This window comes from Cnephaeus nilssonii (assembly GCF_951640355.1).
Source record: "Cnephaeus nilssonii genome assembly, chromosome: 1".
Classification (NCBI taxonomy): domain Eukaryota; kingdom Metazoa; phylum Chordata; class Mammalia; order Chiroptera; family Vespertilionidae; genus Cnephaeus; species Cnephaeus nilssonii.
In genome coordinates, this window is record NC_137072.1 from 51,300,800 (window position 1) to 51,326,596 (window position 25,797).

At 39.7% G+C, this 25,797-nt stretch overlaps 1 protein-coding gene across 1 annotated transcript; it reads left to right on the plus strand.

Annotated features, from left to right (window-relative positions):
- Positions 1-4,413: 4,413 nt before the first annotated feature.
- LOC307115679 (alcohol dehydrogenase 1-like) lies at positions 4,414-25,347 on the plus strand (the record flags this gene model as incomplete). The annotated part of the gene is made up of 10 exons (XM_079798997.1): positions 4,414-4,483; positions 5,222-5,289; positions 10,265-10,408; positions 15,073-15,211; positions 20,605-20,692; positions 20,835-21,054; positions 21,247-21,507; positions 23,021-23,156; positions 23,974-24,112; positions 25,323-25,347. The coding sequence occupies 10 exons, from the start codon at positions 4,414-4,416 to the stop codon at positions 25,345-25,347; spliced, it is 1,290 nt and encodes a 429-aa protein (XP_079655123.1).
- Between the last annotated feature and the right edge of the window lie 450 nt (positions 25,348-25,797).

Consider the following 25,797-nt stretch of genomic DNA (forward strand, 5'->3'; position numbering starts at 1 on the left):
CAGATTATAAGCCCCCCGCCCCATTGGTTTGAGTTATAGTCTGAAATTCCTCTATGAATCTTGTAGGATCCTCTTGGAATCAACCTAGTCCTGCCTTGCAATCTCTTAAAATTAACAAAGAGACGGGTGTGTGAACTCAGGTGATGCCCCACCCTCCTGCCACCTCCTATAGGAGGCAGAGGAAGCTCCGTTCCAGATAGTCATCAGACATCTGGATAATCCAAGAGATGTGGGGGTGAATGATCAAGTGGAGATGCTTGTATTGGAATCTCTGAGTCTAGACCTTCAAATATGGAGACCATTGTGGAGGCAACCTCACCCATTGTCTTCAAGCACAGAAAGTTCCTTCTTGTAAAAGAGGGTGGTATTTGGGTAGCTGAGGAAAACCATGAGCGTCCCCAGTTTCCCAAGCTCCTCAGCTGTGTCATGAGAGCCTAGGTTGATGCAGGACTCCCCACGGTCAGTCTCAGCGACCCAAGACTCAAATCTGGCCCTTCCCACACAGAAGGCCGAGCGAGACCTTCTTGAAGAGCAAAGAACGCAGTAAGCTTTATGCCCCACAATAATGACAGAAGTTTCTGGGTGCAGGCCACAGGATTGGTTATAGTTAAGACCCAAGATCTCTAAAGATCCCGTTTTCCCTGTTCCAAAATTGCCCCCAGTAGGGAGAAACCAGCCAGGGCCACAAGTGAAGAGGGCCTCTGGCGAGGCTTGAGGGCTCCTCCCAAATCTGGATAAACATCTCCATGTCCCATATTTTACCAGAGGTCCCTTGCTCCATCCCAAACCTGAAAGAATTTCAAAGACCCATGCCTGGAGAAGTTCAAACGTGATGAAGGCAAGGCTTTTAATTTGCTTTAAAGGAGTTAATGCACCCTCAGGGAAGTAGAGAGTGGGCGGCTCTAAAAGCACTGTCCTTATTCTGCCCTATAATTTCTTGTTTCCCCTAAAGAACAAAGCACCATTCAGACTATCTAACCCAACTCTGACCTTTCCCCGGCCTGAGTCCTGCTACCTGCCTCAGCATCTCAGTTTATTAAGCTTTTTCTTTAGTTCCCTTTTGCTTCCTTCCTTATATTAATATTTAGCTACCTATGCTAACAACCAGAAGCTCTGGGAGCAAAATATAACATCTCCTCTTGGAAGTGACTAAGATAACTAAATGGTGTGATTTGAAATTGGTGTGTGGAGTGAGTGTAAAGTTAAAAGGAATGGTTTCTTTTTAAAGAATGGTATAAGACTACCTTTAGAGGACTTTTTTTTATGATTGAGTGGTTACACTAGTAAATTTGAAATTAGGCATATTTTCTGTTTTCTATACAGATTTTTAAGATGTGCTAATTTTTGAACAGCTGTTAAAGAGTGTATGCATTTTGGAAGGATATCCTGTATTTTTCAATAAATAGTATAAATGTATTATTTACTATAGACAAAGTATGTGTTTTAAAGAGAGAGTAATACTGTGTGTTTCTGCTATAATAAAATTCAAAATCAAGCAAAATTATGCTATGATATTAGAAGTCAGTGCTTTCCATTGAAGACAGTGATTGAGTGGAAATATAAAGGAGTCCTCTGAGGTACAGAAAGTGTTCTGATTTTTTTTATTTGGAAGAGGGTTATTATCGATATATAAATAGGTCAATATCTATTAACTCTAGCTACTTATGATACATTTTACCATATATATGAGTGGTTGTTGTTTTGTTTGTTTGTTTTTAATCCTTACCAGAGGATATTTTTCCATTGATTTTTAGAGAGAGTGGGAGAGAGAAGGAAAGACAGAGAGAAATATCAATGTGAGAGAAGCACATTAATTAGTTGCTCTTCTGCACACGCCCTGACCTGGGCCCAAGCCGAGGAGGGCCCTGCGACCGAGGTGTTTGCCCTTGACCAGAATCGAACCCAGGACCCTTCAGTCCACAGGCAACGTTCTATCCACAGAGCCAAACCAGCTAGGGCGTTTTTATGTTTTTTTAAGTTCATATCCTTAGTCTTAGCAATCCCATTTCTAGGAAACTATTTCATACAAATCATTCAAGATGCAAACCAGTATTTTGTTTAAAAATATTTATTTTTTATTCATGATGTCAAAAATCAAAAACACCCTAGTAGGACAACAAAAAAGATGCATTTAAATTGTGGAAGGAATACATTTATGGATGAAGTAAAATAAAGCCACTAAAAGCTACATTTTAGAAGAAAATGTAATAGTATAAGACACAGTAATAATGTAATTTTAGATTTTTAAAAAGGAAAATACAAAATTGTATATATAATATAGTCTTAACTTCAAAAAATAAAATTATATATGTGTAGAAAAAAGATAGTGATGTGATTTTGAGACTTTTTTCCCTTTTTGCTTCCTATATTTTCTAAAATGAGCCTATATCACTTATAATAGGAAAAATATTACTTTAATAAAGAGACATGTTAAGTATCTTGTCTAAAAGTTATCCACACTGAATATGATGGTTTAGGAAGAGGACAAAGTACAAAAGAACAGTTCCAACCTAGATATTTTATTCCTAATCTCCTGAAGTTGGAGGCAGACCAGAACTGAGAATCAATCATGCCTGAGACTTACTTACAGGGGTACAGGAACTCCAGAGGAGTCTGAATTCTCAAGTTTAGAAAGTCTGCTCTGCCAAAGTCAGGAACCTGGGTGGGAAGACTTAATGGCCAAGAAAAAGACGATAAAGATTATTTTTAGAAATCAGAAAAGGAACAGCTAAATACAATGGAAGAAAAACTAGGATAGTGTTAAGTCAAGAAGTCAAAAGAAGAGTGAGTTTCAATAAGGGGGCAATCAGTAGTAATGAACTGTCAGAATGAATGCTGAAAAAGATGGCCATTGGCTTTATGGAAAAGGAGACTGCTGATAACATTATATATGGCTGTTTGAAGTGGTAGGGCACATGTGAAGGAGTAAGAGGGAGGTGAGGAAAAGGAGACAAGTGTAATAGGTCTTTTCTTAAAATCTACAATTCTGGTTTATTGCTGACTTTGTAATCCTACCATACACCTCCTGAATCACTCTAGAAACTCCCTAAAGCTACAAAGAAAAAACTACAGTAATGTCGGACATTGGGCACCATTTAGCGCCTGTGGGTCTTTGTCCGGCATCTAGAATGGTTCAGGAATCTGGAGAAGGGGCTGTGCATAAATTAAATAAGAGTCCAGAGATGAAACATAATTTTGAAAGTCATATGGGGGGGGGGGAGTGCAGAGGAGCTTGGCTGAAGAAACCAAGTTCCCTTTGTCTCAGGACCCTTTGCTTTTTATTAACACAATTTGTCCTAAGGCAAGGTGGAGACATACACATCAAAGGGTATGGTTTCTCCTACAGAAGCATTGTTAGATTGGGGAATTGCCTGTGGCTGTTCAGGTGTTTGGCCAATAGGAGGCAATGACATATAGATTAAGATGCCCTGAATGGTCTGGCAGCAAACAATCATCCTTTTCAGGTTTGGCAAAATGCCTTCAGATGATGACATGCTGGAATTGGCTTCCAGCACTACAGTCAAATTATACATTGTCAAGTCCAAATTATTTAAACTTGAAAGTCAACCCACAGGTTGTTGAATTGCAAAGTCCTATTTTCTTCATAATAATTATAACTTATCTAAGCCAGTCAACCAAAGCCCTAATTAGTAACATTTGGCTCAGAACTCTTAACCCTCAATTAAAAGTGCCACATAAATATGCATTTTGACTCCCAGTGGTGGTCAGAAGGAGAATTGAGAGGTTTGTTTCTGTTTTTCTTTTTAGTGAAGGGATGATATGTTAAAGTGTTGACAGGTCACATTGAGAGGAGAAAAAATTATTAACAATGAGTTTCCTAAGCAGAGATAGGTGATGAGGAAGGAGGATAATATGAGTATAGGTGCAGATACATGACTAGTAATTAGCATCTTAAGGGAAATCTTATTGATAACTTCCATTTAATAAATACTTATTGAGCTCTTACTATGTATTAGGCACTTTTCCAGACACTTGCAGTAGAGAAATATAACAAGAGATTCAAGGACATAATTCTTAAAACATTACATTCTAGAGGAGGGATTTAGACATTAAACACTAACAGATTTGAGAGATATATTGGAGGCAGAGCTGGCAGAACTTGTTAATGGATTGGATATGGAGCGACTGGATGAATTATCTGTATTATAAGTTTATCTCCTGAGTGAGAGGGGAATGAAGGAGGATGGGGGTGGGGGGATAGTAATATATTTGACATGAGTGTTGCAAGACTGCCAGTTATTTCAGGAAATTGCACAGTGGCTTGGCTAGGACAATGTTGGATTGTCAAGCAATGTTGAGACTTCATTTGATCTTGGTGAACAAGAATTTACATTGGAACCAACCTGCCCTGTGATTTTCCCCACCCACCTTCAGCTGCTCAGGGGCATCAACATGGCTATGACAGTAGCTGCCAAATTCTACCCCAGACCCACAACTTTGGCTAGATGTCATTGGTCCAGGAGTAAGCACCTGATGAAGCTGAGCAAGGAGAGCCTTCCTTACACTTTTTACTTAAGATGAGAGACAGACCTCCTGAACTGTCTTGTTGCAGTTGTTAGATTTAAGAATCAAATGGTCTTTTTGTGACCATATTTCTCACTATTTGGCAAAAGCAAGCTCGTGGTGAGAAAGTGAAATCAGTGTGCTGAGAGACACCACAGTAATAATGGAAAAAACATATTCATTCCATGCTATGTTCTAAACATTTATCATATGTTAACTCTCTTAGTTCTTATAACAAACCTATGAGGTAAGAACTACTATAATCACCCTCACCTTGCTGATGGGAAACTGAAGCACAGCGAGATTGAATTTCTTGCCTTCTTTCATAGCAAGTAAAAGGCAAACCAAAGATTTTAATGCAGGTCTGTTAGTGCTAGTATCCATGCTTTAAACCATTATGCTGTACTGACACATAAAAAAGAGGCAAAATCCCTTTGAAATATAATTGATTTGAGTTTATGCTCCCAGTTGCATTTCTGCCCTTGACCTTATTTGGTTGTTCAAATCTGTCAATGCTTTCTTTTAAGTCACCATTGCTACCTTCAAACTGCTTCTCTCCTCATTAAGCATCCTTGCTCTCAAACCCCTCCATAATGATTCCTTTACACTTCTTTCTGCCCTTCACTCTTACATGTTGGGCAATCACTTCACCTCTCTGGCTTCCGCATATTGTGTAATGCTTTTTAATGCGTTTCAGTGTATGAAAACCGTAAGTACGTGACCCTGTTTGCACAGAAGCAGAGTCCACAAGTGAAGTTCTCTCTGGTATACCCTAGAAGACACCAAGAAAACCAGAAAATTCATCATGGATACCTTGGGCAAAGTAAGTGCTACCTTTAAAATAGATCCATATCATCTTGATTACTTATCCCAAAACTGCATATTGAAACAAAGTTAAAAACATCATTTTCTCCAATCTGAATTTAATGCCAATAACCAATGTTATTAAAATTCATGTGCCACTGTTGGGAAAATAAATTGCTAGAAAATTCTTGGGTGATAGTTTGACAATATTGTATCAAATACCATGAAAATGTAATTATCATTTGATTCAGAATTTTATTCCACAGAAATAATTATGTAGTTTTTATAAACATGTTAACTGCTTTATTATTTTTAAGAGTATAACACTGGAAGCAACATAGGTTAAATACCAGGAAACTAAGTAAATTGTGATATATTAGTCAATGAAGTCTGAAGTGGTTATTTTAAATTACCTGCAAAGTATTCATAATGTTAACTGAGAGAGTAGATTGTAGAATAGCATTCTCAGTATGATTATACAAATATACACATACATAGAATGTCAATTGAAAAGACTTACCCTAAAATGTTAAAAACGGTAATAGCTGGTACCAAATTTGCAGTTTTTCCCTCTTTACCCTTGTCTGAGTTTTCCATTTTTTTTATTTTAATTTTTCAATTATAGTTGACATTCAATATTATATCAGTTCCAATACTTGCTTTAGACATTTAAGTTCTCCTACATTGTGTGCATAAATGTTTACAAGAGTTACATCCTGTTCTTGGATTGATCCCTTTTTCATTATGTAATGCTCTTTTTGTCTCTGTTATAGCCTTTGTTTTAAAGTCTATTTTGTATAATATTTTGTCTGATGTAAGTATCCCTACCTTTTTATTTTGTTTCCATTTGCACAAAATATCTCTTTGTCTTTACTTTGGCATTTTAGTTATGATGTGTCTTGGGTTCATCTTGTTTGGGACTCTCTGTGCTTCCTGGAATTCTATGTTTATTTCCTTCCCCAGAATATCTAATACTTTGAACTCTATATGTAGTTGATTGTTTGTCTCCATTTTACTTATTTCTTTTCCTGGGGTTTTGCACTGTTCTTTATTAAGGACGTGCTTCTCTATTTCCTCATTTCAGCTGTATCCCTGTGTTTGCTTCTATGTATTAGGTAGATCTTCTATGTGTCTCCAGTCTTTATAAAGTGATCTTATGTGGTAGATATCTTGTGGGTACTCCAGCGGTGGCCCTTGTGTGAGCAAGTGTGTGCTCTCCTATTGTAGTTGAGACTAGATTGCTGTTGGCACATCGGTGGGTGAGGACTGGCCCTCCAGCTGGTTGGCTGTGAGGACTGGCTACAGCACATGAGCTTTTGGTAGGGGGCTGACTCCCTGAAGCAGAACTTATTTTAGTGGGACTCTGCCTGCCAAGTCTACCCTTTGGGTGTGTCATTTGTGGTGCTAGTTGGGTGGTACTCTGGTGTGGTCTGAAGCCAGCTACAAGGTGTGTTGATTCTGGAGCCTCTTGGGAGGGGCTCCAGTGCAGGCCACAATTAGCTGCTACCTGTGCCTCGAGCTACAAAGTGATCTACAGTTGATTATTGCCTTTCCTGGACTTGGAAGCACCTGGGAGTGGTTATGCTATGAACTGAAGTTAGCTGCCACTAGTGCCAGGCTTGGAGCCATTTAGCAAGAGGTAAGGGCATTCTGAGGCCAGCTGCTGTTTGTCTGGGTTTGTGAATCTCTGAGACATTTTAGAAAAGTCCGCAGCATGGGCGAAGCTGGCTGCTTGTACAGAACGGTCACTGAAAAAGTGAATGTTCTATACAAGTTGCACAAGTTGGGTGGGGCAGGGTCTCAGGGAATCAGCAGGATGGGGCCAAAGCAGTGTCAGCCAGGTTAATGACTACTCAGACTCAGTGACTATGGCTGTGTGAGGAGACTTCAACAAAGAAACGATAGTGCCTGCCAGCACTTCTTTCCAGAGAGGGCTGCCCCTCCAGTTCTCAACCTGAAGCCAGACAGTTCCTCTTCCTTCATATGTCCCTGGTACATTCTAAGCTTCTGTTTGTTTCTGGAGCTAAGGGCAAGTCTTTGTGAGCCGGTGAGTCTGTACTCGAGCCCTGTGGGTGTACAGCAGCCCTCTTTCTCACCCAGATAGAATCCCCACTGACTTTCACAGCCAGACATGGTGGGGATTCCCCTTCCTGTCACTGGTGCTGAGCTGGGGAGCCCGGTGTGGAGCTGGGACCTCTTGCTTCTGTCAACCGATGGTTATGGGATCAATTCAAAACCATCGGGACTCCCAGTTTGGGGTGCAGTAAAGAAGAAAACTTTATGCAATCCAAACATCTCAATTGTGACACAGCACAGGTGTGAAAATAACATGGCTGTTAGGAGGGCCTGGGAGAGGTGGTCCTGGGGCCAGGCCCCTCTTTGACTAAACAGTTCTGCTCTGCTCTGCACCAGTCTGCCATGTGCTGGTCGGCTCCAGTGGAAAGGGAAAGTGCTCTCCCCAAGCTACAGGGGAACTGACTTATATAGACAGAAGTTTCCACCCCTGGTTCCTGATGGGTTTGTCCTAATGCAAATGAGGTCTCCCAATCCTCGAAGTTTGATTGGTTCAAAAGACACTGTCGTGATTGGTCAAAATGGAGCCATTCTAATTAGTCAGTGAAAAAACTGAACCATGGGGAGGGGGGAGGGGCATAGCTGAACAGCTCTGATTGGATGGAGGAAGCTTCAGTCTTATTGGTTGAGATAGGATTCCAGGAACTCTTTTATAAGGGCTGGTTCAGATAGCAGAAACACAGTGTAGGCAGGCAGTTCAGTACAGAGGCAGGCAGTTCAGTACAGAGGCAGGTAGTTCAGTGCAAGCTTCTTTCTGAAGTGCAGTTTGCATGAGGGGTCCTCTGCAGTCAAGATATTTTCCCTATTCTTAACCATTGGTCAGGAGAAGCACCATTTCACATCCCTGCCCTTCCAACCAGTCTCAACATGGCTTCGTCTTTATAGCCTTAGTTATAGGTGTTCTGTTCAACTAATCTAGTGGTTCTCAAGCGTGGTTGTTCTATAATTCAGTTGTAGTTCTGATGTGATCTTGGGAGGAGGTGAGCGCAGCATTTACCTACTCTGCTACCTTAACTGGAAGAGTTTTCTAGTTGTTTTTCCTTGAATGTGTATCCTTTTTGAAACTAGGAAAGTTTTTTCATAAACTATATATTCTCACTTGAGTTTGATAAGTGAAAGCAGAATAATTCTATTCCCAGGGGGAAAGTAATATTTTCTATAACATTTTCTTTAAAAATTTTTGTGGCATTTGTCCCTTTTCTCTGTATTTTAAGGCATTTATTATCTCTTCTTTAGTATCTAAATTCCTAAAGACATAACAGATTTATCCAGTTCAGTATATGTTACAATTTGTAGGGTAGTAAACTTGCAAATAGAGTATACATAAAATTATGAAGGGTACTAGTGTCTGGTATTAAGATACATCAAAAAGTTTAAGTATTTGAAGCATTGAGGTGCTGGTGCAAGAATAGAGAGAAAGATAAGCAGAATAGAAGCAGTTTCCAAAAAGAAACTTGTAAATGTAAACACATATAGTAAAGTTGTTAATTTTTTATATTTTGTATTTGTAACTGTAACATCTACTGATACACATTATTATTTCTCTTTGGTCTCCATTATGGGAGGGATGTATTTAACTTAGCAATCTTAAAAATGGTGTAGTTTCATGTTTCTTTTATTGTTGTTGAGATATCTTTGGTTTAGAATCATCTGAGTTCTTTTATTTTTAATTTATTTATATTGTTGAACGTATTACAGATGTCCCCCTTCTTTCCCCCTAATTTAAGCAGAAACAGAAGAAACAAGAGTTCATCTTGGGATGATTCATTTAGGTTCCATAACTTCACACAACAAAATAATTTTCAGTTGAATTCAAAAGAAATATTTTAAAATCAAACTATAAAAATCTAGAAAGAGGATAAGAAATGTTTATTTGGTCTCTAAGAATTTTCAAAATATAGAGATGGAATAAAAAAAAAAAACAAAGAAAAAGATACTTTTATAAACCAAAATTTAAAAATGTGTGTTTATGTGTGTGCATGCATATACCTTCATAAAAAATTACAGGTCAGAAATCAGCAGGGGAAAATAATGTGACAAGTTGACAGACAACAGGTGACTGCTTTCATGAGGTCAAATGATTTAAAAAAAAACACAGCAAGATGTCAGTAGATACTTATGTAAATTATATAACTAAACATTTCACAATAGAGAATAATATGTGCAATTAATATAAACATAAAAAAAATTGAACATCATTAACTTTCAAAATATACTAATTAAATGAAATAACTAGATTTTTTGCCTGTCTGTTATTATATTTTAATGACTTATAATCAATGCTAAGGAGAGTGAAATCAATGACGATATAGATATTCTTTTATATTTCTATGAATGGTGCCATATATCTCAACCATCCTATAAAGAGATTTGGAAATCAATTTAGTCTTAACAATTTCTCTATCATTTCCAAAGTAATTCTTACTTAAGAAAGTCAGGCAAGTCAAAATTATAAACAAAGTTGTTCACAATATTCTTTATGTTACTCAAAACAATGTAAATAACTACCTGTCTTGGTAATTACTGATTAAGCAAATTAGGACACATTCAAATGATGAAATAAAAGTAGCCACTTAAAATTATGATTTCATAGCATTTTAAAGTCATGAGAAAATGCTTATGAACAAGTAAAGGGTAAATGTTCAATACATGATGGCTATTATTAGCAAAAGAGCAGAATAAAAAATGCTTATGTGACATGATCTCAGCAACATAAAAATACTGTAAGAGACTAGAAGGATATATGCTAAAATTTCAACAGCTTGATCCTGAAATTGCAATGATCTTTTTCCTGTGTCTTTATTATTTTTACATTGTTACAAATTTTAACACATTTGTGCCATTTGTGTGATCAGAATAAAAGTTAAATGTTATTGCTAATGATGTCGTTTTATTGTCCTGTCAACAGACAATTACGTGCCGGGCAGCCATTGCCTGGGAAACAAATTCTCTTGCAATTGAGGAAGTTCAGGTGGCGCCTCCAAAGGCTGGAGAAGTTCGTATTAAGGTAAATCTAAGACTTTTAATCTTTACCTTTGAAGATAAATGCACGAAACCCTGTCTTAGTATTTAACTATATAATTTGTAGTTTTAGTCTGTTCACGTAGTAAAAGACAATGTAAAAATTAAGATAAATGAATGCAGTCAATGAATGTTTGAGATATTCTTAATAATAGTAAAATATTGGCAGTCCACTCACCAATACAATTACTTTTATTATAGTATTACTTAGTATTAAATTTTTTACTTAAATTATATAATATCATAGGCCAATATACTTGACAATGTGATCTAGAATGTGTTTTAAGTGTTACATACTTTTCATTTTGGGGAAAAAGACAAAGAATGCATTTCCCCATATTTCTATGATACAAATGAATATTTAGTGACTAACAGACTTACTTTATATCTCAATTATGTTGTGTTCAGATGTTTAAAAAATGTCAGAATTTCTCTGAAAAAGTGCACCATGTGTAAATTTCAATTTCTAAGAACGAGCAGCTGGACTCTGATTTGAAAGCGTTAACAATAATTGAACAGAGCTTAGACCAGGGACTGGAAAACATTGATCTGTCAAAGGCCCCTCACCGCTCTCAAATCAACCTCTCAATCAGTATATCTCAAATTTTATGAAATCATTAAATATGCAAGATTAAGAGTATTTTTGCTTAAAGTCTTATTAAACATTAAAATCACCTATCTTCTAATTTAAGACCAGGAAATTCAAGACTTGATTCAATGAATGCAACAAACACTTAAAGCTATGTGCTTCTAGTCCCTAATGAATCAAAGTAGAAGGTATAGAAGGATGGTTCAAAGAGTAACAAAGAAAAGAAAGGAAGGGAATTAGAAGGATGCCAGAAAGAAAGAGAGATGGAGGGAAGGAGGAAAGTAGAAAAAGATAGTTGGGCAATGAAAGATAAAACAGGAAAATATGAGAACTAACACTAAATAAATTATCAACTGTCTGTTGTTATGGTAAAGACTTTTTTTCACCAATGAGAGAGGTTGAAAAGAAAAAAGAAAGGTGATAAGAATGTACACAAAGGAAGGTGTTTGGTAACTGACCGCTATTGAGACGTTACATCATCTATTTCATTCATACAAAGTGCATTTAATTAAGCCTTAATTATTGTGTACTAGATCATCATCATTGAAATATTTAGTAATTAGCCAATGTTTTCTGTTCTTACATTGATATGCTCCTTAACTACAGAGGCTGCACCTTAAATAATAAATCCAGAATAGCTTACCATGGTGAAAGTTACACAGCAAGGACCTGAACAATATCACTTTGAATCCTGAATAAAATCAAGGTTGAGGCCTGGCCAGAGTGGCTCAGTTGGTTGAGTGTCATTCTGTGTACCAAAAGTTTGTGATTTTGACCCCCGAGCAGACCACATACAGAAGCTAACCCCTCTACACTAATAAAAGAGAAAGATGCAAATTGACCATACGTTTGTGATGCCCACCAACCAATCAGGAATGAGTATGCAAATTAATCCAACAAAAATTGTGGGTTAATTTGAATACACAGGCGCCTAGTGACCAGAGGTGGGACGCTTGCATCATTGCCATGGTGACAATGCAGGCTTGCCGCACCGCCCCAGCTGCTCTGGGCCTCTGGGCAGCATAGGAAGGCAGAAAGGCGGCTCTAGCCGGAGTGAAGGCAGTGCCGGCAGCCAGGGGAAGGAAGGCCCATTCTTGCACGAATCTTCGTGCATCAGCCTCTAATATATATATATATGTTTTTTCTCACATTGATGTGTCTCTCTCTCACTTCTTCCTCTCTCTAAGCATGTCCTTGGGTGAGGATAAAAAAATTATTATTATTATTTTATATATATATATATATATATATATATATATATATATATATATATATATATATATTTTTTTTTTTTTTTTAATCAAGGTTAAGGACTGGATTTTCTCAAAGAACAGACCATCCTACCTCCAGTTTATGCTAAGGACAGCTTCCGACAAATAATTGCATATTTTTATTTTATATGTAGAATAAAATTAATAAGGATATTCTAGCCTGCTGCATACCTAAGATAATGCTTTTAGCCTTGAATCTTGAAGCTATTTTAGCACTGTTGGAACCAAAACCACAGCATATTTCTTGTGAGCATATCTCCTCACCCATTTGCTGAAATCACATGCCAGAGTTGTTCTCAGTGTCTCAGCCAGAAATGCTGTGTTTCCCACTACAGGTACTGGAAAGCTAGTCAGGATGCCTGGGCGTATGCTTTTCTGACCATCCGCTAGGCAAAGCAATAATATAGAAGCTGTGGGACATGAAATGTCTCATTTTTATGATCATTTCATAAAATTGGGTTGAACCTATTCACAGACAAGAAGACTTAGAAACTATGTTAGTTAAATTTTGCAACAGTTACTTTAACTTAAATTCATTTTACACTATTAGTGTAAAGAATATTTTTGAATGTAAAACTTAAAATTTTTTTAAATCTATTTTCCCAAAGTATTGGAAAAAATATTCCCCAATATTAGGCTTAAAATTCTAGCACCAATAGTGGTGCTATTTTTAAGTTAAATTTACCAGGGTAACATTAGTTAATAACATTATATGTGCTCCAGTTGTACAATTCTATAATACATTATCTGTACATTGCATTGTTTGTTCACCACCCAAAGTCAGATCTCCTTCCATCACCATATATTTGATTTACCTTCTTTATTCTCCTGCCACCTCCCTTCCTCTCTGGTAACTACGATACTGTGTGTCTATGAGTTTGTTTGTTTGTTTGTTTTGCTTGTTCATGTGTTGCTCTCTGTTCTGTATCCTACATATGAGTCAAATCATATGGTTATTTTCCTTTTCCATCTGACTAATTTTACTTAGCGTGATACTCTCAAGATCCATCCATGTTCCAAATGGCAATATTTCATCTTTTTTATGGCTGAGTACTATTTCATTGAATATATGTACCACATCTTCTTTATCTTCTTTATCCATCAAGGGACACTTAGGTGGTTTCATGTCTTGACTATTGTGAATAATGCTTCAGTGAACATAGAGGAACATATATAATTACAAATAAGGTTTCCAGATTTTTCAGGTAGATATCCAGAAAAAGGATTACTGGGGTCATATAGTAGCCAGTTTGGATATTATTATCAGAGGTATTATTTGCAAATATCTTCCCCCATTTGGTTGGTTGCTTTTTTGCTTTGTTGATTGTTTCTTTAGCTGTGCAAAAGCTTTTAAGTTTGATGTAGTCTCTTTCATTAACTTTTGGTGCCACTTCCCTTACCTCTTTTGTCAAGTTCATAAAAGACTCTCTGAGACCAAGGTCCATAAGTTTAGCACCCATGTTTTCTTCTATGTATTTTATTGTTTCAGGTCTTATATTCAAGTCTTTAAATTATTTTCTGTGTATGGTATCAGATAGCAATCTAGTTTTATTCTTTTACATGTGACTTTCCAGTTTTCCTAACATCATTTATTGAAAAGGCATTCCTTTCTCCATTGTATGTTTTCAGCTCCTTTGTAAAAAATTAGTTATCTATGTATGTGTTGGTTTATTTCTGGGCTCTTAATTCTGTTCCATTGGTCTGTTGTTTTTTCCAATGCCATACTTTTTTATTGTTGTAGCTTTGTAGTATAATTTGAAGTCAGGGAGTATGATACCTCTGACTTCGTTCTCTATTTCTCAGGATTATTTTGGCTATTCAGGATCTTTTGTGACTCATTACAAATTCAAAGATTTTTTGTTCTATTTATTTGAAAAATTCCACTGAGACTTTGATGAGGATTGCATTAAGTCTGTATATTGCTTTACGTAATATGATCATTTTAACTATGTTAATTCTTCCAATCCACAAACACAATATCTTTCCTTTTTTGTGTGTCTTCTTCAATTTCTTTCAACAATGTCTTATAGTTTTCAATGTATAAAACCTTCACTTCTTTTGTTAAATTTATTCCTAGGCATTTTATCTTTTTGGCTGCAATAATAAATGGATTGTTTTCTTCATTTCTTTTACTGATTTTTTATTAGTAGTATAGAGAAATGCAATGGATTTTTGTACCTTGATTTTATATCCTGCAACATTATTGTATTTGTATATTTTTTCTAATAGTCTTTTGGTGTAATCTTTAGGGTTTTCTCTATATATAATCATGTCATCTGCAAATAGTGACAGTTTTAATTTTTTTTCAAATTTGCATACCTTTTATTTCTTTCTCTTGCCTGATTACTCAGGCTAAGACTTGTACTACTATTTTGAATAATAGTGACAAGAGTGGGCATCCTTGTCTTGTTTCTGATCTTAAAGGAAAAGCTTTCAGTTTTTCACCTCAAAGATGGTGTTATTGATACATGATCAAAAAGTTCTTCATTGTAATTGCCCTTCATATGTCAAAACTGTTTTTATGACATGAGCTGTACCAAGTAGTTTTTTAAAAACCTCAGTTTATTTCCAGGTCTGAAACATGCACCATGTGACTTTGTGCAAGTCATTCCAAATCTTTGAATCCCCCTTTCCTCACCTCTAGGTTTGGGGTAATAAGGCCTGCCCTGCGTTCCTCTGAGAGTTGTTATAAATATCAAAGAGATAATTCTGGTAAAAATTTAGCCTCAGATAAAAGAAAGAGAAAAAAATCCAAACCAATTGATCTTTTGTCCCTTAATTTCTATGCAGCTAAAATCTACAGGGATCTGTGGTACTGATGATCATGCGCTGAAAGGATTATTCCCCATGCATTTCCCTTTCATCCCAGGCCATGAAGGAGCTGGTATTGTGGAGAGTATTGGCACAGGAGTGAGCTCAGTGAAACCAGGTGGGTAATGGGCCATAAAAGCCTTTCCGTGAACAACCTGCCAAAGAGCTGTCCTTACACAGTGAAGAAACTTAATATGCATTAACATATTTATAAAAGAAATAACTTGGTTTACCTCTAGATTCTCCTAACTAATCATATATCATGATCTTAAATGTATCTAGTCATTTCAAGAGTCACACAGTTTCCCTGCTGTCATCTCTAGCAATCCAGGGGCAGTGGTTGGGCCAAGTATATATTCCAGCATGTCATAATTGCAAGAGTTTCATTGAAAGGTTGATGGAACGTGGGGACTCAACAAGGGCTGAGTCACATATGTTATCGCCTGTTGAGAATGGCTAAAGGCATTTCCCCAAACCTGAAAAGGATGCATAAAATCATTGGTTGCTGCCAGACAGCTCAGGACCTCTTAATCTACATGTTATTGCCTCCTACTGGCCAAACACCTAAACAGCCGGAGGTAATTCCCCAATCTGGCAATGGACTGTGTATAAGAAACCCTACCTCAGCTTAGGACAATTTGTGTTAATAAAAACAAGGGGTCCTGAGACGAGGGGAACTTGGTTTCTTTAGCCAAGCTCTTCTGCCCCCCTACCTCCAAATGCCTTTCAAAATTGTTTCATCTCTGGACTCTAATTTAATTTACGCACAGCCCTTCTCCAGATGGCTGAACCCTTCTACATGCCGGATCAAGACCACCGGCATTACATAGACAAATGAAAGTTGAGAGAGGACCACTGGACTTCTAAACAGATTGAAAGGCTCTTAGGGTCAGGGACAGTTTTATATATATATATATATATATATATATATATATATATATATATATTCCCCAAATGCTTAGTACAGGGCCTGTCCTGGGGGTAAAGTACATTGAATGGGTTTGACAAATGAATAAATGTTCTAAACAACTAGAATATAGAACTTGAATTTTCATTAATAGGATGATAATGCTATTTCAAAGAGTCAAAGAAAGCAAGTATACGCTCTTTCCCAGACTAATCGAAAGGGACCTTGGCATACCTATTCTGAGCATGTCTGAAATGATCAGAGTGAATAAAAGCAGTCACACAGATTAAGATACTAGAAACACTCACAGCCTGTAGCCACGCACACAAAGATTTAGTAAAGTGCATGGTCAGAACATTCACAACCTGCCATCAAGGTATTCATTTGGGGTGGAAAAGATGGCGGCGGAGCTGAACGGCTGATCTGTTGCCTCGCATGGCAGTTTCGGAAAAACAACTAAAAGATGGACTGGTGAGCGCGGCGACTCCTGCTCGCGTCTCCCCAGACCGAGCGGCTGCTCCTCTCAGACAACACCGCAGCCGGGGCCATGAGCTCGTGGACGCCGCGGCAGCTGCTGTGGCGGCGGCCACGGACTCGGCGCAGCGGCTCTCGGTGAAGGAAGAGACCATCTTTCTGCGAGACGGGCCCACCCGCGTCACCGACCTGGCCCAGCTCCCCACTGAGATCCTCGGGGCCCCGGAGACCGCCAACACCAACTTAGAGGATTCTTAGGACTTCCTGTCTTACATTCAAGTCCTCTAGCCATTTTGAGAGAGGAGAACCAAAAAGGCAGCAAAGTCAAACAAAGGAACTTCGCGCACAGCAATTTCAAAGTTAAACAAAGGAACTTCGCCGCGCACAGAGCCACCCAGAACCACAGGAGAGCTGGCTGAATGGTGGATTTACAGCTTAGAGAGAAGAGGAAAGAGCGAACTCTGGAGGAGCTGAGGTGCGGAGGCGCGTGGGTCGGGGGAAGGGACTTGTGGCTTATGTTCCAACCCTAGGGGAGATTAGCTCCCCAGACGCCTTCGGGGAGAGGCTGGACTCTCGGCCTTTGGATCGGAGAGTGGGAGTGACTTCCTTGTGGAGGTGCGCCCAGCAATCAGTGTTTGCTGCATTGGAGTGCGGAACTGAGGGGGGTTAGAAACGTGGAAAGCAGAAAAAGCAGACTTGCAGCCAGTGCGGTTCGCCACGCCATGGCCTGGTGGCGCCCTGAGGCCCCGCCCCGCCCTGAGACTCGCCCCGCCCTGGGACCCGCCCCGCTCGTTTTGCAGGTCCGCCCCGCACGTCTTGCAGGCCCACCTGGGCTCCAAGCAACGGTTTTTGCATGTGGGTGGCCTGCCCTATGGCAGCTTGACCAGATAAACTGCGGTCCTAGTCGGACTGCTCTAGGGACGCTCAGACAGGAGGAGGAAACTGCAGTTCTTGCCTTAAGTCCTGCTGAGTGGTCTCAGGTAGTAGCTGACCTACACACCATTGGAGACCCAGAAACGAGGGCATCTAGTGGTCGGTGTGAGATGACACCAGATTTCAACCACTCTCATAAAGGACACATTCCAGAGGCAGACTCAGTGAGCGCCAAAGCCTTGCTGCACCAAGACCCGGCCCAAAAATCTGTCTCCTACACAGCAACTCTTCCTTTATAGACACAGAGGATCTGCACGGCCAATTGGCCTGGAGGACAATTCCTCCCAGCGACACCAACAACAATCAAGACTTAACTATACAAAGGAAGACCAAGATGGAGGCATAGGGCGGAAGCCTGATTGTTGCCTACCACAACAATTTTGAGACTACAACAGGAGAGCAGAGCAGACACCATCCAGAACCACCGGAGGGCTGACTGAGCAGATGCTCTACAACTAGAATAAAAGAGAGGGGTACTCGGGATGATGCTGATGCCGGTGATCCAAAGATCACACTTTAAGAACTACGGCTCAGGCGACACAGTGGCGGCCTGGAACGTGCTCGGCGCAGTTCCCCCGGCGGTCTCCGGCTGAGGGGAAGGCCCCACTCGCTGCCGAGCACGGACAGACGAGCCACTGGGAGACATGGGGTGGGAGACTCCGTGCTTGCTGACCTCCGAGTCCTTCAAGAATCTCAACGCCCCGGAAGCGGCCAGGTGCGCACGCTCGGTGACTGGCCACCGCTGCAGACCCAAGGGCCGACGCAGCCACCCCGGACCAGCCCGCTGCCGCGCACCGGGCACACCGGAGCTTCGCCGAGCCCGCCGCCCAACGAGTTCTGCGGCGGCTGCCCTGGAGCTCTGAGAAAATAGCCGAAGGAATTACTGAGATGGAATTGACCAACAGGAAATGGGATCAAGAAGACGAAACCCCGCTGGGTCCCGGATCCGGGTGAAGCTGTGCGCCCCTGGGTCCGGGTGAGGCTGGGAACTGGGTCAGGGTGAGCCTGGGTCCCGGGTCCGGGTGAGGCCGTGGACCCCTGGATCCGGGTGAGCCTGGCCCCGGGTCCGGGTGAGGCCGTGGGCCCCTGGATCCGGGTGAGCCTGGGTCCCGGGTCCGGGTGAGGCCGTGGGCCCCTGGATCCGGGTGAGCCTGGGTCCCGGGTCCGGGTGAGGCCGTGGGCCCCTGGATCCGGGTGAGCCTGGGTCCCGGGTCCGGGTGAGGCCGTGGGCCCCTGGATCCGGGTGAGCCTGGGTCCCGGGTCCGGGTGAGGCCGTGGGCCCCAGGATCCGGGTGAGCCTGGGTCCCGGGTCCGGGTGAGGCCGTGGGCCCCTGGATCCGGGTGAGCCTGGGTCTCGGGTCCGGGTGAGGCCGTGGGCCCCTGGATCCGGGTGAGCCCGGCCCCGGGTCCGGGTGAGGCCGTGGGCCCCTGGATCCGGGTGAAGCCGTGCCCCTGGGTCCGGCCGAGACCAAACCAGAGGGAGTCGGACCTGCATTACCACCATTTGTCCACCATCCAGAGCTGAGGGGTCAGTGCCGACATGTACTCATAAGGAACTGGTGGACATTGATATTGGGTCTCAAAAGAACTGTTGGTCCAGAAAGAAACTCACTACAGACTGATTCATTTGCCTGTCAGCATAACTATTATTGCTCGTCGCACATTCAATTCTTATAAGTATATCTCTAGTGACACATGATTTCGCTCATCTAGGGGAAATGATGAACAACATGGACTGATGAACAAGAACAGAACCAGAAACAAGGAGGCATCGATCGGACTATCGGGCCTCAGAGGGAGGATAGGGGAGGGTGGGGGGAGAAGGGAGAGATCAACCAAAGGTCTTGTGTGCATGCATAAGAGCCTAACCAATGGTTAAGTTCAACAGGGGGTTGGGGCATCCATGGGGAGGGGTGTGGGATGGGAATGGGGGGATGAGGACAAATATGTGACACCTTAATCAATAAAGAAATTAAAAAAAAAAAAAAAAGGTATTCATTTGCCAAGCAAGTATGGATGTCTACTCTACATATGACACTAGTTATAGTAGGAGGGACAAAAGTAGAAAGTCATGGCCTTTGCATATTCCAAGAACATAATGCAAATAGGATGGATATATACTGTAACTCCTCTTCAGCTAAAAAATTCCAGTGCAAGTTTTATTGAAAATGATGAGCACTTGAAGAGAAAGGATAAGAGCAGAACTTCTGAATTTGAGATCCAGTACCTTTGGTCAGTGAAGGTAAGATGTGCCTTATCTAAACCTACAGGCGATTTTTTTAATGCCAACTAAGCTCTGCAAGAGGCCAAAGGGGAGTAGTTTCTGCACTATAAAAGTTTGTAAGGACCAGTATAAGAACATTATAGACCTCTGATGAGGCCTTTGTAAGTTGTGATGATCATGTTAATTTTCTTCCCTGACCCTACTTAGTCTGTCACCCTAGGGTCCAGAAAGGCTAGCTAGTGACTGGATCCAAATATTAATCAATATTTTTCGCACAACTCTGCAACTTAAAAGCCACCCTCCATAGAAAGTGCTCCAGAAGCAGGAAGGGGGATTACTTTTATTCTCTGAAGTTACCATGTCTTGGAACTTAGCCTCACTAAAGAAAACATGTCCGAGGTCTGTCTACTATGGGTCAGTGTGGGGAGAGATGAGGAGGCCTCCTAATAACAATATAATAGTGAGAGTGGATATAATAATCAGAGGCATTTTATTTCATATATGTGATAGCGATAGCATTATAGTTGATGACCTATATATGAATAGCATGAATGTGGGGTAGTGGGACTCAGTAAAGACAGTTCTGCTGTTATCTAGCCAGGCCACTTTAGGCAGGTGACAACTACTCTGGAACTTAAATCTTTCAAAGGGATTAAACTAGATGACATCTCTAAGGTTCATTCCTGATTTCATTATTCTATTGCCAGAAAAGAGGCAAGCCAACTTACAACTCTCTATCAAACAGGGAATATCTCCAAATTTCCATTATTTGCCCAAAAGAATAATGGCATTTCTGAAACCAGGTTATGTCGTTTCTTCTGCCAAACAACCATGGGAAATGTTATACTGGCGCTGTAATCTGTCCACACCGAGTTTTCAAGTCATCCAATGAAATCTTTATAAACATATTATGGTATATCTGCTCCAAAAATAATTTTAACTAATGATCACTTTTTTTTTCCCCTAAATATAGGAGATAAAGTCCTCACACTCGCTATTCCACAGTGTAGAGAATGCAATTCCTGCTTGCACCTCAAGGGCAACTTCTGTGAGAAACAAGAGTTAGTAGATTAACCCCTCACTCTTTTACTAAATTGTTTATGTTGTGCAAGCATTGGCCTGGAGCTAAAGGTGCTCACTTTTCTCTTTAAACTCCATGTCCATGCCGGTACCTGTGCCTGTGTCTGTGTCACTGTGGATTAGTGTTCTACCTTGTTCTGGATTACTGATGGATGGGACGAGCAGATTTACCTGCCAAGGAAAAAAGATTTATCACTCTTTCCGCACAAGCACCTTCACTGAATACACTGTGGTGCCTGAGTTTGCGGTGGCAAAAATTGATGATGCTGCTCCTATGGATAAAATTTGTCTCATAAGCTGTGTGGTACCTACAGGCTATTGGGCTGCTGTTCACTCAGCCAAGGTGAGGAAGACCCCTGTGTAATAATATGCGTCATGTTGATTTGCCTAGAAAACATTAAAACTACACCAATGTTTCAACTGGTGTTCCGAAAGTCTCAACGGTTGCTTTTATTTGTTGGTTTGTTTCTTTGTTTTCTTAATTACACATGTCCAGGTTTGATTCCTAATACAAACATGTCTTGTGAATTTGTAGGTCACCCCCGGTTCTATCTGTGTGGTCTTTGGACTTGGAGGAATAGGCTCAGCCATTGTCATGGGCTGCAAAGCCTCTGGTGCTTCTAGAATCATCGGAGTTGATATCAATGAGGAAAAATTTCCCCGGGCAAGAGCTTTAGGGGTCACTGATTGTCTGAATCCTCGGAACCTCAAGAAGCCAGTCCAGCAGGTGATCAAGGAAATGACAGTCGTTGGTGTTGACTTTGCCTTTGAGGCCATTGGACTCCCTGATACCATGGTACGTAGGCTTGGGGCACAATGAGTAGATGTTTAACCAATGGACACACTTTAAATATCCTCGTGCAGATAAGAAAAAAATCTCCTGAGCATATGTTTTGGAACTATGAACTCCAAATGAAAAAAATAAATAAATAAATTTACTCTAAAGCATTCATTTTTTATAAACAAACAAAATAGAAACAGACTCATTGATAGAGGAACAACTGACAGACTTCAGAGAGGAGTGGAGCAAGGGGATTGGGTAAAATAGGTGAAGGGATTAACAACAGCAACAAAATACTCATAAACACAAACAAAAGTATGCTGATTATCAGAGGGAAAGGAGCTGGCAGATAGAAGAGGCTAAAAGGGGGAATAAATGGTGACAGAAGGAGACTAGACTTAGGATGGTGAACACATAATACAATATGCAGGCGATATATTACAGAATTGTATACTCAAAAGCTATATAATTTTTGTTAACCAATGTAACCCCAATAAATTCGTTTTGAAAATAAAAGAAATATATACTTAAAGATATGTCATTATAGTATACAATGTTTAAACATGCTAAGGCCCATAATACCAATATTCCGTTTTCTTTATTCCTAGCTCTTTCTTCATATATGTATTTATATTTAATGATATACGTTATTTAATTCACATCTGATATTTATGTGTGTCCTATATCAGAACCATCCATTCATTTGAAAAAATGAGCTTTTATGCACCTGTGTTACATTCTAGGGATACAAGGGTGAATAAAATAGGCACCACACTCTTGGATCTTACAGTTTAGAAGAGGGAATTTGGCATTCAATACATTTCAGTATGTAGCTAATGTACTTAGCCAAAGAATGAAGTAGAAGTAGTAATATAGGCAATAGGAAAGAGACAAATAAGTCAAAATGGAGGAAAAGGGGGAAGACAGCAGAGCTAAGAACCAGAAAGGAAGTAAAAACAGATAGATATGAAGAAATGCACTATACATCTTTAGAAAATTGACTTTATAGATTTAAAAAGATGAACCTTCACACACAAATATGTACATATTTGTTTGTTTGTTTGTTGTTGTAATAGAAATGAGTAGGACAGAAAGTTGCGGCAAGTAAGAAGGTTAGACCAAGATATAGTGTATGACCTTTGAGGCAGTGGGTATTTTATTTAATAAACACATGGTGCTTACTATTTGCCAGACAGTGTTCTAAATGTTTTAAGAATGACAAATCACTTAATTCTCATAACTCTATGAAGCAGATAGTATTATTTTTTTTTTTTTACAAATAAAGAAGTTGAGGCATTTCAAGGTTAAGTAACTTACCTAAAGGTCACACAAATAGCCGAGTCTGTGCTTTTACCACTAAACTCTATTGGTTCTCTAATGAGATCCCATCATTGGCAGTGTTGAAGTTGAAGCAGCATCTGCCCAGGAAAAGGTTAGAAATCTAGGAACTTCACAATTCCTTCCACCTCTGGTGGTAATTGCTATTTATAAAAGGAAATGTACTTATATTGATGATTATCATTGTCAGCTTGCTGCTTGGGATTCCTGCAACCTGAGCTATGGTGTCTGTCTGATTGTTGGGGTGGCTCCACAAAACACAAAGCTTTGTCTTGAAGCAGAAATGATTATCTCTGGACGGACAATGAAGGGTGTATGTTTAGGAGGTAGGTGGATGAATAGATGGTACCAGTTTTTTGATCTCATGAAATTATTTTTAACTTTGTAGAAACATGGAATTCAAAATTCCTCTCCTTGAAGAAACGCAGCTATAATGGTAGAAGTCTCCAAAGACTTCTCCAATGAGTTTGTGTGTTTTGCAAATCAATTTTAGTTTACTTAAATAATCAACTTTTTAAAGTTTGAATAAAGCATTATCTCATGCAAATTAGTTTTGGCATTTTTTTCAGTGTTCAAAATAATTCAGCCAACTTTGATTCTACATTGGTGGCTTCAGTTTGTTGTGCTATTTTAACAGCAATGCCTTTTGGGTAATTATATCCACCAACCTGGTGTTTTGGCACTGATTTTTGCCTTCCCAGAGGAGCCCTTATTTCTGAGAAACACTGAGCAACAGCTTTAATAAATTAACATTCCCATCTCCACCCATTCCTCTGATGGTAAGTCCCCAAGCCATCACTATCTGTGTAAATAAAGAGAGGAGAAAATGGTTGTGCAATAGTAAAACCTTGAGGTGGGTCGAAGACTGGTAGGTGAAAAGGATCATTTTCCACTCAGTAGCATGTAAAGATTGGCCCAATTTTTCTTCAAAAGAGTTCTAGGTAACAGAACTATTTATGGAAGCCACATTTAGCAGCAGTAGTCGATGGCTTCTGATGTACAAATCAATTATTTTTTATGTTCAATGGTAAATTTTCAGAGGAACACTTTACCCATCTCCATGATTTATTTGATTTTTTTTTTTCCTTGTCGTTGTTTTGGTATTTCTCAAATCTTATTACAATAGCTTTTTTTGTTTTGCAGATTACAAAACCAGAGACTGTGTTCCCCAACTAGTGACTTGTTACCTGCAAAATAAAATTAATATAGATTTATTAGCAACCCATCGACTTCCTTTTGACCAAATCCACAAAGCTTTCGAGTTGTACCATGCCGGAAAAGTGTGAGTGTTTTATTTTATAATCTTCCATATTCTGAACTATATTCAGAGAAAATCATTCTTCAAGCATTTCTAAGAGGTTTTGTTAGAAAGAAATGGCTACGTGGGCCTTCAATATTTTTTATATGCTCCACACTATTTCCTACTAGGATAAGAAACGGTCTTATCTTCAGGCCCTTCTTTGGGAAAGACCCACATCAACCTATTTCAAGGAAATGTTCAAGAATTTAGTATAACACTAAGAAACTTTCTAACCCACATTAGTTAATTATATGTTATTTTTCTGGTTAAAGAAATAATCTAGAATAAATGAGCTGACTTTACTAGAGTCTTACAAGGAATCTTAGAGGCAGAAGTTTAGGCTCCACCCAGGACACAAATCCTTTCTGCATTATTTCTGACAAATGGTCAGTCTGCTTTAGCTAGCACACCTTCAAGGATAGATTTTTCACTCATTGTGTTCATACATTCATTTACTCAGTCAAAACGTATGTAGTGATGGCACACTCTATGCCACGAGTGTCCTAAGTGCTGAAGATACAGTGGAAAACAAGCAATAAGCAATAAATGGGGGATTACTCCTGTGATGAATGTTTTGATTTCCTCATTCTGATTGCAAGCACATCTTCCTTCTCCAACTGTACCTATATTCTTTACTTGTTAAGCAGTGTTTAAATAAGTTTAATCTATGTTTTTAAATTTTACACTATTATACCGTGTTGGTTTTGACCTAGCATGTCAGCCATTAAATCGGAAATGAAAAGTCAAGGAATCTCTTATGAAATTATAGGAAAAAATTATGGAGAGTGGAGGGAAGGGATTTAGCAAGCAGTAAGTAAACTGCCAAAGGAAAGGAACCAAGGGAACCCATTTTTTCTTCCCTAACTAGACATGGGACTATATTCTAGGGCTAGTCAAAGCTTATCAGAAGCTGTAGCAGAGGGTTTTAATGTTTTTGTGGTCATGCAGCCAGAAGAAACAGTGCTGAAAGCTGGGGGCTTCCATTCATGGCTGGTCCAGATGGTGATACAAAAGATATCCCAATCAGATGGTGTGGTGATATTTCATATAGGTGAACTAAGGTGAAGATGGAGTTGGGGTTGGACATGGTTAGGCAATGCAGACTCTCATGATATAGTGCAAAATTGCTTTGCTGAAATCATTGTTTCTCAAGCAATTCAAACATTTTAACATTGCACTTTTATTTTTCCAGCATCCGCTGTATTCTGCTGTTCTAAGATGCAAGATGATAAAAGGTACAAGATAATCCTTGGACACTTTCTTCTTTTCTTATTTCACTTTCCTGATGGTTCCAGTGCAGTGGAATAAGGGGCATCAGAGATGGAAATACAGTGTGATTGTGCAAAATAAAACAAGTGCATTTTGAATGTAATCATAATAAAAGAACTTCTCAGAGAACAAATCTATAATAATAAAAGTGTAATATGCTAATTAGAATGGACGAGCTGGGGCTGTGAGGGAAGCATGGGTCCTGGTTGCCAGAGGGAAGCCGGTGCCGGAAGCTGGGGGAAGGAAGGCCTACTCTTGCAAGAATTTCGTGCATCGGGCCTCTAGTATTATATAATTCATTCTGTGTCCTTCAAAAAAATGATGGGATTTAATTGATGATATTGTTGATGTGACTATCAGCCCAGCTGATCTCTGTCATCAGTCCAGGAAAATTGTCA